This window comes from Chanos chanos, chromosome 7 (assembly GCF_902362185.1).
Source record: "Chanos chanos chromosome 7, fChaCha1.1, whole genome shotgun sequence".
Classification (NCBI taxonomy): domain Eukaryota; kingdom Metazoa; phylum Chordata; class Actinopteri; order Gonorynchiformes; family Chanidae; genus Chanos; species Chanos chanos.
In genome coordinates, this window is record NC_044501.1 from 12,169,233 (window position 1) to 12,181,904 (window position 12,672).

The 12,672-nt window shown below is 39.8% G+C and overlaps 1 protein-coding gene across 1 annotated transcript; it reads left to right on the forward strand.

Moving 5' to 3' along the window:
* The first annotated feature begins 1,103 nt into the window (after positions 1-1,103).
* On the forward strand, positions 1,104-2,132 carry sox1b (SRY-box transcription factor 1b). Its single transcript, XM_030780015.1, has one exon. The coding sequence runs from the start codon at positions 1,104-1,106 to the stop codon at positions 2,130-2,132; it is 1,029 nt and encodes a 342-aa protein (XP_030635875.1).
* The last annotated feature ends 10,540 nt before the right edge of the window (positions 2,133-12,672 follow it).

The following is a 12,672-nucleotide window of genomic DNA, read 5'->3' on the forward strand; positions in this document are numbered from 1 at the left end:
CACCTGTGGCTCCGTTTTTTTCTTCTACTGATTTAAAGATGTTGAAAACAAAAGCAAAAAACTGTAAGATGTCCAAAAGCTGCTGAGAGGGCAAACCAGTGATTACGAATAATTTATTAGCCTAAACAGCAAACTCTTACGATGGCTATTTTATGCGTGAAATTCTAAGTCTAGGCTATTTTATGCGTGAAATTCATTTGCTCTTAAATTATTTGCGAAGCACTTGTGGGACGAATGAGAAATTAAAAACGCTATTCGTGGGACATCTAACTTTATGCGTACGTCTTCAATTCATTTATAAATATTTCAAAAAAACGACTCCAGAAATCAACACAAATTTGTCATCGAATGAACTAAACTAGAACTAGTAAATACATTACAACAGCAGAGAACTATTACACAGGTTGAACCAATGAAAGGTCAAAGTTCAATATAAACATTTATAGTCTATAGACTACAACTTCATCAATGGATTTTGATTGAAAAAAAGCCTTTTTAATATATTTGGTAAGTCACAAAATCATAGCAATTTATGTTGTTCCTCACGAATGTTTAGCCTTTAATATGGTGTAAGATTCAAATAAGCTAATTAATTATTGGCACGCCCCGGGAGCTTAAATAAATTATATACCCCAAATAGACACACTTGTCAGTCCTGCTCTGTAGGTTTCTGTTTACCTTCCGTTTGAGAGATAGAAGTGTCCCTCTTCCAGAGCTCACCACGAGTAAGCTCTCGTCTCTCTGCGTCACCTGACCAGCATCCATGCAAATCACGCGTTTTCTAAAACGCTATTGGCCGACTCCATCTCATTTAATCGCTGTCAAGGCGCATCACATGGCCGCTCTCTATTAACTTTTCCACCGCGCGACTGAAAGTAGCTCAAAGAGGCTTTTCATCGCGCTGGATGTGAAAATCAAGCGAAAAGAAGTAAGGCGCAAAGGAAACGACTTCAGCCAAGTCATCGTGACAATTGCTTTGGATTGTATTGCTGTGCATCTTCGCATTTTTTCTGGGTGCTTGGCGCTTCTGTGGAAGCCGGCGGGGACAGTGGTGCCGTAAGTGAATGTTTCTCTGTGTTGGCTGAAAAGTTTAAGCCAAGTGAATGTATAGCATGATGATGGAGACGGACTTGCATTCCCCTGGACCCCAAACAAATACAAATTCGGGACACACGGGATCAAATAATGGGAGCAAGGTCAACCAAGACCGTGTAAAGAGACCGATGAACGCTTTCATGGTCTGGTCCAGGGGCCAGCGGCGGAAGATGGCTCAGGAGAACCCTAAAATGCATAACTCGGAGATCAGTAAGAGGCTTGGCGCTGAGTGGAAGGTCATGTCAGAAGCAGAGAAGCGACCGTTCATTGACGAGGCGAAGAGGTTACGTGCTATGCATATGAAGGAGCACCCGGATTACAAGTACAGACCTAGGAGGAAGACCAAAACACTACTCAAAAAGGACAAATATTCCTTGGCTGGTGGCCTGCTTTCCGGCTCGGGAGGTGGAGGCGGCGTGGGTCTGGGTGTCGGAATGAGTCCAGCGGGGGTAGGACAGCGCTTAGAGAGTCCCGGGAGTCATGGAGGCAGCGCCACGGCCAGCTACGCACATATGAACGGCTGGGCCAACGGTGCATACTCGGGACAGGTGGCAGCAGCCGCAGCGGCTGCCGCGATGATGCAAGAAGCTCAACTTGCGTACAGTCAGCACCCCGGCAGTGGGGCTCATCACCACCACAGTCACCACCACCATCCGCACAATCCTCAGCCCATGCACCGCTACGATATGACAGCCCTCCAGTACAGCCCCATCTCAAATTCTCAGAGCTACATGAGCGCCTCGCCATCTGGTTATGGAGGAATATCCTACACGCAGCATCAGAACTCGAGCGTGCCTTCCTCGGGGGGTATTGGCACGCTGGGATCTCTGGTGAAATCAGAGCCAAGTGTAAGCCCTCCAGTTTCAACTCACTCTCGCGCCCCATGTCCCGGAGACTTGCGGGAAATGATAAGCATGTACTTACCGACGGCGGAAGCAGGAGACCCGTCAGTTCAAAGTAGACTTCACGCCTTGCCACAACATTATCAAAGTTCTACGACAGGGGTAAACGGGACCGTTCCTTTGACACATATTTAAAAAAAAAAAAAAGAAAAATATACGAAAGTGCAACAAGAATACAAAATCGAGTTACCAAATATTTACCTCTTTTTAGATCGTAACTACCTTTTTTTTGTACAGAATGTTTGTTCCTGTAAATTTGAAGGTGATTATTATTTAAATATTATTCTTAAACCGATGGGTCTCGTTGGGGTGTTGTCTGAATATTTTGTCCACATTTAAGCGGTGGAGTCAAACTCAGCTTAGCTTTACACGTTTGCTGGGAAAGGGATGCCAATTTCTAAAACAATCTAGATCACCTTGTGAAGCCTGATAATTTTGAAGTCCTTTTTGAGATATATAGATCTAAACTGGAAAAATGCCGAGTGTTTACAGTGTAATTAGAATGAATGCGGGGAAGTGTCATGAAAGATTTATAAGATTTTTTTCCATTTCACTTTTCCCTGATTTGTAAACACGTGAGTTATTGTATTAGATCCATTTCTTTTTTGTTGTTGATGTTGTTGTTGTAGGGAAAAAAAACTCTTGTAAATTGTGAATATAATCTAGAAGAGATTGATAAACTGTAAATAGTTTACAAAATGCATTTGACAGAAAAAAAGAAACATTTTTCGTTGGTATAAGTTGAATAAATTTCACAGCTGTTGCCCTAATTCTCGACAAAGGTGTTAGTTTCGACTTTGTTTTGAGTTCCGCTCTGTCTTTTTTTCCGTGGGGCCCACCAATAAGTAGACAGGATAAAGTTGTATACACTCTCATCCCAAATTATGGCGATTGCCAGAGCGTCTCTCAATGCGCACTCGTAACAATGCTCTTCAGTAACTGCAGAGGGGACTTTGGCTTTAACCATTGTCTATCGCAAAAATTAAACGAAGACACAAAATGAATATGAATTTGCAGTTATTTTTGCAAATATCCAAGCGAAACAAATTGATGGCTGGCGTGGCTAGGTGTCTTGAAACTGGGTTGTTTTGAATGTTGCGTTGGCTGGTGATATATTTACAAACGAACTGAAATTATGTCAGATTTAATTGTATACAAGTCCACTTCAACATTTATTTACAAAATGTCGTCATTATTATTATTATTATTATTATTATTATTATTATTATTATTATTATTATTATTATTATTATGTCGTGCTCGCAAAAAGTTACTTCTAAGGCTGCTGAATAACTTTAGAAATTAATTCTTCCCCGATTGTACTGTTTTTCCACTTAATGATGCATATGTTTCATTTTAGTACCTAAAGAAAAGGACAACCTTGTGGTAGTTCCGATGAAAGCAACAAAGGCAGACTGTCGACACCTGTTAAGTTACCGAGACTTATTCGCGAGAGGAATTTCTACCGCTGTGAATACTGCACTGATTTTGAACGTTTCATCCAAAATCCAACTCACAATCCTTCAACGTGAAGAGGCTCGCGACAGGCTCTCCTTCGTCCCTTATGCTCAAAGACATATCTAATTTGTTGTCTTGGTAAATTTATATTAACAAGACCTTTTTGGTCGTTTGGCGACGACATGCGATATTTTGATTGTATATCATTCTGTTACGTCAAAAATGACATCAGTGTGTTTGTATTGTGTTTGTAAACACATTAAGAAATTGCTGTTTTCGAATTGGGCTACTTCTCATAGATAGAATAATATAATATTCAGTTCGCTCTGTCAGTGATTTTGATGATTTGTTTGATTTCAAACTGATAAAGAATTCAACTGAATGAACTGATTTCAGTGTGCTTCAGCATTTTAGAGCAACTAAAGAATTAGACCAGATGATACACTGAGCACATGATTGGTTGCTTTGAAAACAGATAGGCCTTAAATTGACGGGAGCGTGTGAACGTCGCAAAACTTTTATATGTTCAAAGTTTTAATAACTTGTGTTACTTTAACCGAACTGTATCAGGGTTATCTGAGCATCTCGTAGGTCTATTCTCAAAATTGATGACATTTTTAATGCAGATATTTGTATTTCATTCCATAAAAAAGAATTGAAGAAAAAACCATACAAGTGACTGACCAAATCATCGGCTGTATAATTCATGCAAATATTTATTTGGCGCATTATAGGAGCAAAACCACAAAATTCAGCGCAATGGTTTTCCGATTAAAAATGTGGACATATTAAACTGTAGAATGTACTCTTAATTACGTATACATTTCCTTATATAAATTATCTTAACATAGTCTGGGAGAATATTTCCCTTTCAAACTTGTCTCCCCCGGACTTTTCGTAAAAAAAAAAAAGCTTCATGTGGTTGTTTGCCTGAGCTGAAGCAGCAGGTCAAAGTTCAAGACCTCTCTAAGTAAAGAATTTCCAATGTAAAACGAAAAAGCAACAAACACAAAGAAAAGCACATTATTCATTAGACGATGAACCCTCTCCTAGTCCTTTCACTGGGCTCCAGTGTATATGTGCATATGTTTTAAATCCATCCCCCTCCCTATTTTAGTCAAATTCGTCTGGGAACGCAAGGCCTCACTTAGTATTTTATTTACTTTATGCAGAGTAATAAAGTCTTAAAGGGCTTACTCGAATTAAATGTCACAATTTATTTCGCCGTAACTTGTGACTATTAGTGATAATTACTGAGTGTTTCGTCACGCTTGTTGCCCTATTTTCTTTAGTAAATAATAGTTCTTAAAATTTGACTGATTCACCAGTGCGCTGACAAGAAAATGTTGGTCCTATATTCTGTTTGGTGTCAGCAGGGATTGAGATGAATGGAGAGAGCGGTTGGGAGTGTTTTGTGCCGGTGAGAATAGGATTAGACAGCCTAAGAACTAACCCGGGGGTCAGCGGCAAGTCAAAGTCTTTTACAATTACCAACCGGAACACTGACGTTGGGGTCCCTAGCTCCCCAGCAACAAGTAGTGTTCTTGGGCCTAACGCACTTCTGGTACCCCGCTTTTATTTGCATGCGCCCGTGTAGATTACCGTGGTTAGCAGTTGTTCGCGGTGAGAAACAGAAAGCTCTCTTGTGACACAGTGCCTGTGTAAGGAACCGTTTTATTTTAGGTCAGTACTTTATAGAAAATCATTCCATAAAAGTAATTCAGAAGATGACGGAAACAGATGCAAGATAATTCTGCGTTATGACCTATATTTCGCAAAATACAGAAAGCCCCCTCCACATCCCACTTCGGCCCACTGTTTTATAGATAAAAACTTAAAATTGGGGTATGGTGTAGACCTCTCAGACATGTTTTGATGTCGTCCACCACACGTATAAAACTACATACAAATGTTCTCCAATATTGGTGGTAAAATTCTTTGCTTGACTGCTAAGATGGTTCAACAACAGTACAGACATGATTCCTTTGTCCGTACCATTTTTTTCCATCCCAAAAAAGCTACGAAAAGTCAAAGTCTTTTGTTATCTGACATATGAGGTTATCGCATCCAGCAAACAGGGTCTGATTCACATGTCGCTGCAAAACAACACAGATTTGCATTGGGGAACACAAAGACAGGGAGACAATGTGGCACGATTCCAACTTGCAGAGGAACGTTCTGGTAATTCTCCCCCAAATAATTTCCTACTCTGGGAAAGTAAGCGAAATAGGAGCAAACATCCAAACCAATGAATCTGTGCAGCAGCACGAGATACCCTTATCTTGTTGCTACTGAAATTTTCGGTGCTTGGAAACCGTCACCATTGGCCCATATTTGCTATTTGTAAAACCCGATCTCTTGCACTCGCTGTCCTAAATGTGGATAATTAGCATCAGTTTATCACGCTTCTGCATATTTTCTCTCGTTTCCAAAAACTCACGCCGCTATTGGTTGCCATTCTGTCACAGAAGATTACGGAGACAGATTGCACCGAACGAATGTGCTCAGCGAGATTAGGGAGGAATAGAAATAGCAACTGGGCCAATAAATTCCTAGCGAGGGCCTTATCGTGCAATTACACGTTGACATGTTGAACAATCTTGCAGCCTCTTAATCCACCAAGAGTAGACATTTTGTGTCGTTTATAAGCAGCAATCTAAATCGTCTCAACATCACGACTTGGTAAATATGAAATGAGACATACCTACAACTTCTTAAAACAATTTGAAAGATCTACTCTTCTTTACGGACGTATTTTTCATAAATTCTATTGTTAATGTAGAGTCCTTCCGAACATTTTTTGAGGTCAGTGGCCTATCTAGCAGGTTCATGGGCCAGTTCTTCTGACAATATATTTGTGTCCTTATTTAAAATCGATTTTTTTTCTTTATCAAAGTTGAGCACAGTTTTCTGGTATTCCAAGAGGACACCATGGGAACACTGGCAGTTAACGAGTAGCTGGGAACATGGACTTGACTTGATAATTTGTCGCCCGTTCTTGTGCCTGCCTCTCTCTCTCTCTCCCTCTCTCTCTCTCCCTCTCTCTCTCTGCATCCACTGGTCCGCCTTTACGAGGGCCTGGGTAGAAGTGATTGTGAGCGACTCTGCTGGAATTTGGCAGTGTCGCGGTTTGGAGAGGTGCCCCATGCTGACTGTCTTTCAGCGGGCCAGCGCGCTGTGAGGTTGGGAAGTTTCACTCAGCCGTGCACTCATTGGCTTCACAAAGCTGATTACAAGCCTCAGCGAATTCCTGAAGGCAACGAGAACCGACGCAGGTGCAAGGGAGCTGAGGAACACTTTTTTCAGAGCGTGCTAAAAAAAAAAAAAAAAAAAAAAAAAGTAGGGAAAAGTCCCAAGACCACACAAAACTGCGTCCCATGTATTGTCGGGGTTCAGGGAAAATTTGAAAAGCTACAGGAGAGGAGAGGGACAAATGAAAACGACTAGTTTTCATTTAATTGTGCTATAACTACACAAAGACGCACAATTAATACAATGTGCATTCATCAAAATCACAGTAATTACAATAATTTTATTATTTGGAAATATTTGCGCAAAGGAGGTTCACGTTTTAACCTACTTCCTACGTTATCATAATAGCTACACAGTTGAATTAGATCAAAAATCAGCGTAATTCAGATTTGTTAAAAAGCCTTGTTTAGCTTATATTAAAAATAAATAATAACAACAATAATAATAATACAACTGGAATTTGAAAATGAATATTGTTTTCCCATCCCGCCTGGAAACAAACAATGCGTTTAAAAGATCCTCATCTGAATTTTCCCGTAAGCGCATAATGTGGTCTGATATTCCAAGCCCAGCCTTAAATATTGACTTTAAATTGAACTAGAGCGTTTTTCAAACTATCAATTACTCTGGATAAACAGAAAGTCCCACTGGAGCCACAATCAGTCTGGTAAGCTCCTGGTCCGTCATTTCCTTCATCCAAGGATCTGATTGCGAATGACTGGGGAACTCCCACAGGACTGACTGTTATTGAAATTTACTGCGTCCGTTAGTTATGTCTCTGTGTTGGATCCGGCGTTCCGCTTAATGAGACGCCATTATATGTCTTTCAAATCTCTATTGAAAAAACCCTGGTTTATGTGGTTTATTCTTATTCTCTCTCTCTCTCTCTCTCTCTCCCCTCTCTCTCTCTCTCTCTCTCTCTCTCTCTATCTATCTATCTATCCACATTCAGTGTGATTGAGTAGATTCTGAATGACCGGACGACAAAATAAACAAGAACTAAGTTATTTGACCCTTTAATTTTTTTTAGCAAGCGAAACAATGAAAAGATCTCATCTTGTATTTACTGTCCTTAAAATGATAATCATTTTCTCCTGATTCAGTGCTACCTGTATGATTAACTCAAATCTACAAAAAGTGAGTGTCCTTCTTCTCAACCTCACAGTTCTCCTGAATGTGATTTTGTGCCACAACGGTATGAGCGCGATCCTAAATAGAGATTAATTTGAGTCTGAAACGGTCTCTAAATGAGAGATTCAGCTGTCACTCTGAAGTGTCCGGTCTATTTAAATCTGGAGGGGCGGGAGTGCGTTTGAGCACGCTTTCATTGGAATCCATGGCAGCGGTGGCATTTCAGTATTCTTCACGTTCCCATGTTCCTTCTCCAAAGGGGATCTGCCCAGTCCATCACCTGAATCCTGTCACCCCGCCATCTTCGGGTGATTAGGGAACAAAAGAGGTCTCCCGGACCGGTTATGGTAGTCAATCAACCAGAACGGACTATGCAAATGCCTAAGAAAGGCAAGAAGATGGTGAACAGTGGTCCCAATTGTTCGGCGAATTTCACAGCGCCACGCAGCTGCACCGCTGTAGTTACCCGGGACACTACTTTGCATTCGTGAGTTGACACCAAAGTACCCAAAGTCCGCTCTAAACAGTTTTCCAAAATGTTTCTTTCTTCTTGAAGTTGTGCAGGAACATAGTTAAATACTTACTTATGAGTTCAGAAAGAGAAAGAGTAATATATTTCATTTTTATCGTTCAAACGGTCTTCAGACGCGGGATTTCCATCGTTATAATGTCTAAGATCCATGTTTGTTTATTTTAAACAGACTGTTGGAGAATGATTTAGGCCCGCAGGCGCGAAATGCCTGAACTTTAGTTATCCACGCTCTACACTTCACTAAAAAAATCGTTTTATCCGTTTTCATTGCAGAAATTATGTATATAGGTCTAATACAAAATATTTGATGGCAAATAATGTACACAGTCGACCCTTCACATGGTTTCAAGTTTTATGGCGCCGCAGTATAAACGTATTTAAGGGGTATTCATGGGTTTAGAGGCATTATGTGAAAGTCCTGGAGAATTTATCACTAAAAGTAAAATAATCTCATTTAGATTTAATCCCAAAACTTGCAGTCTCTCTATGGGTTACCCCTATAATGCAAACAACGCTGGTTGCATGGAGCTGTCCAGGTTCTGAACTCTAAGGAGCCGTTACAGGTGAAGTCTCTCAAATACTCTATGATCATGAGAACGCAAATAAAATAGGCCATCGGTCTGCTACAGCTGCGTCATTCAACACTCTGTATTTTGTAGTGCAATTTAGTTCGATCTAGTACCCGACGTAAGTCTCAAATTATTTTAAGGTAACCACAAAAACGACTGGCTACTTTCTGCAACATCCATTCATTATATAAAAATGATAGATAGATAGATAGATAGATAGATAGATAGATAGATAGATAGATAGATAGATAGACAGACAGACAGATAGATAGATAGATAGATAGATAGATAGATAGATAGATAGATAGATAGATAGATAGATAGATAGAGCCTTCACTTGATTTTTTTCCTACAGGGAAATTGTTGTTCATTTCAGTACATTTTTAATGAAAAACAAATGCCTTACATATAACAATATTTTCATAAAAGCTTTAGCATGGATCTGTGATATGTTGAACTGTACCACTGGATCTAATACAGGTGTTCTATGTAGCTTTCCTTTGTGTGTTTGATCTGAGGAGTCTCAGAACAACTCCGGTTTGTTGCAACTAAGTTTGCCAATGTCACATTTCTCAAAGCAGCTGAGCTAAGGCCATAGAATGAATGGTGGTTACTTGTGATGTTGCAGATCAGTCAGAAGAGAGAAAATGGTTTAGTTGGTTGAGACATTTCCTCTTTGCCACTACACATGTGATGTTTCAGCTTGTGTGTAATGTTATAATAAGCATGTCTCACGTATTGGAACTGTGTATCACATGTAATGTTGTACCATGGTCTAACAGGTCAGTACAATGTTATGACGTGCCACGAAGGCCGACCTCAGGTTTCTTGTCCTTATGCACGCAACCAGTTTTCTGTTTTCCGCAACCATCTAAGCTAGAGTTTCAGCAACTTATTTAATGGTTCTTCTTCTTCTTCTTCTTCTTCTTCTTCTTCTTGCCTACTCATTATGATCACTAAATAGAGCAACTTGCCTTTTTTCCACAATAATTTTTTACTAAAATAGAATTGCAGTAAATCTTTTTTTTTTTTTTTTTGGATACAGTAATTGTTTTATGTGTCACCATGTTTATATATGTGTTTCGATGGGGGGGGGGGGGGGGGGGGGGTGTATTGCTAGTCTTGTTTTATTCTGATCTCAGAGTCTGACCCTGAATATAATACCATGGTATATGACTTCAGTCAGGGACACAGTCTGATGACGTATGGTTTAAATCTGAACATACGCAAAAATCCATTTGCCTTGTGAATGATCTGGAGCAGAATATCAACTCTTAATATCAGATTACCTGTTACATTTTAACATTATAACTATTCAGCACCCCCATGTTCTCCTCATGTACATACATGGGATTCAGGAGAACTTGTGTATGTGAGTTATGTGTGAGTTAGATGTGAATTAGATGTGAGTTCTATCTGATTTATGTGTGAGATAAATGTGAATTAGATGTGTGTTAGATGTGAATTAGATGTGAATTACATTTGAGTTAGACATGAGTTAGATGTGAATGATATGTGAGTTATATCTGAGTTATATGTGAGTCAGACATGAGTTAGATGTGAGTTAGATGTGACTTAAGTCAACACGCAAGAAACATTGTTTATGTTAACAAGTTACAGTGTTCATAAGGCAACAGTTTCATACTATTCATGTAGTTCAAATGTACAAGACTTATGAGCAACTTTGTGAGTGATTTCTTCTTTCTTTACAATTTATAATCTTGAGGTCTAAGGTGTGCCATGACTCTATATGATCTGTAATATTTTAACTAATCATCATATGCCTTAAACATAAGAAATCTGATCATTTGTCAGTGACCTCAGTCAGTAGCTCACACACTCATATAGCAACACATGTATGACTTGTGATAAACAGCTGAGTAGGTTTACATCCTGTACTTTTATTACTGACCCATTCAAATGCTTATCACATCTTTTCTTGGTACTGTAACTGGTGAGAGAAGATCTCTGACATTATGAAGTAACAGGCTCTGTCGGTCTCTTGTGGAGCTGACAAATCATTTAAAAAAAAAAAAACCCCACTAACTCCTTACAGAGAGGGGTACTCATAACCCCCTCCCCCTGCCCCCCCCCCAACCCTATTCCTTTTTCCCCTCCCCCAAACTGGGTGATTTATGGTTAGCAGGTGGGTCAAACTTTGCATTTCATCTAGCTGTTGGCCTTGGCACTGTACAGCTGCCAAGAAATAAAAGGCTGCAAATTAGCGTCAATTATGATGCCGACTGTGTAATTCAGCGAGGGTTCCTTGCGGGAGCCAGTGGGCAAGTGGAAGTCAGAACAGTCTGCAACACCAGGGGTAGTTAATTAGCACAAAATAATCCCCCGACCCTAAGGTTAAAGCTCAACACCCCACCTCAGCAACTCTTCCTCTGAGCAATACACAGTGTGGACATGTCACACACGCACTCATATATGTGTGTGTGTGTGTGTGTGTGTGTGTTTCCTATGTTCACGCTCTACAGTCATTGTTATACTGTAATGTACACATTCCCTGGAGCTTCCATATAAATCATATAAACTGAATTTGCCTACAATGTAGAATGAATATAATGGGATGATAAACTAGGTTAGGAGTCCTTTAATTAAAAAGAACTATGTGGAGTCCTGTCAAATCTTGTTCTCAGTCACATCAATGTTCAAAATGTGCACTTCTTAGCCTGTCAATTGCAGGCTTTAGCATACTAAAATTTGTTATACTTCCTCCTTCTTTACAATTATTATTGTGCATATGTGCTAATGTTCTGGATTGAATGTTTGTCTGTGTGTGTGTGTGTTTTGATTAAATGTTTGTGTGTGTGCGTGCATGTGCATGTGCATGTGTATGTGTGTGTATGTTAGTATGTGTGTGTGTGTTCATGTATGTGTGTGTGTGTGTGTGTTTGTGTGTTCATGTATGTGTGTGTGTGTGTGTGTGTGTGTGTGTGCGTAAATGAGCACACACACCCTCTCTTTGCATGGCATATGTATTTAGCAGTATGCAAATCCCGGGCAGGGATTTGCTTAACTAGAGAGCTACGCGTGTTAGCGATACCCTGGCTAAAGATTTCCACAAACACCCACCTCCTTGATCCACTTTCATAGTTATTATTACACTGTCCATACTGAGGGAATCTCAGCTGGCACAACGCTAACTGTGGATCCGGGATTAAAAACACAGAGAAGGGAACAGTCAAAAGGTATTTGGGGCTTCCCATTATAGCTTCATAATCTGACTGTGTACACACATGGCCAAGATTCTTTTTCCAGCTCGACAGTCTCTTGTACGTTATGTTTTATTTTGTTTTTTCCTGTTCAGAGATCATATGTCTTTCGATTCAATTGCTCTTCAAAAAAGGTAAATGTTGTAAACACAAGAGAAATGTTTTTGATTACACATACACCCCACTCATTTTGAGTGACTGGGAAACAAGGAAAAAAAAAAAAATTAAAAGTATAACAAGAATCCTTTTGCTCGCTAAGCATGACTTTAGAGAAATTTTTTGTTCACGCATTTCTTGACAGTCTGCTCTTGTCAGAGACTGTGGTAGCCCTGCAGCCTGCATTGTAGTTCCTGTTTTATGATAAAAAAAAAAAAAAGACCTTCTGAAGGTTATATACTCAAGCTTTGTCCGTGAAATGACTGTAGACCGTTCAAGCAGAACCAGAAGAACAATAGCGATATGCTTTTTCTTACCAAACCTTACGGGTTAAAAAAAGGTCACGGGGCGGTTAC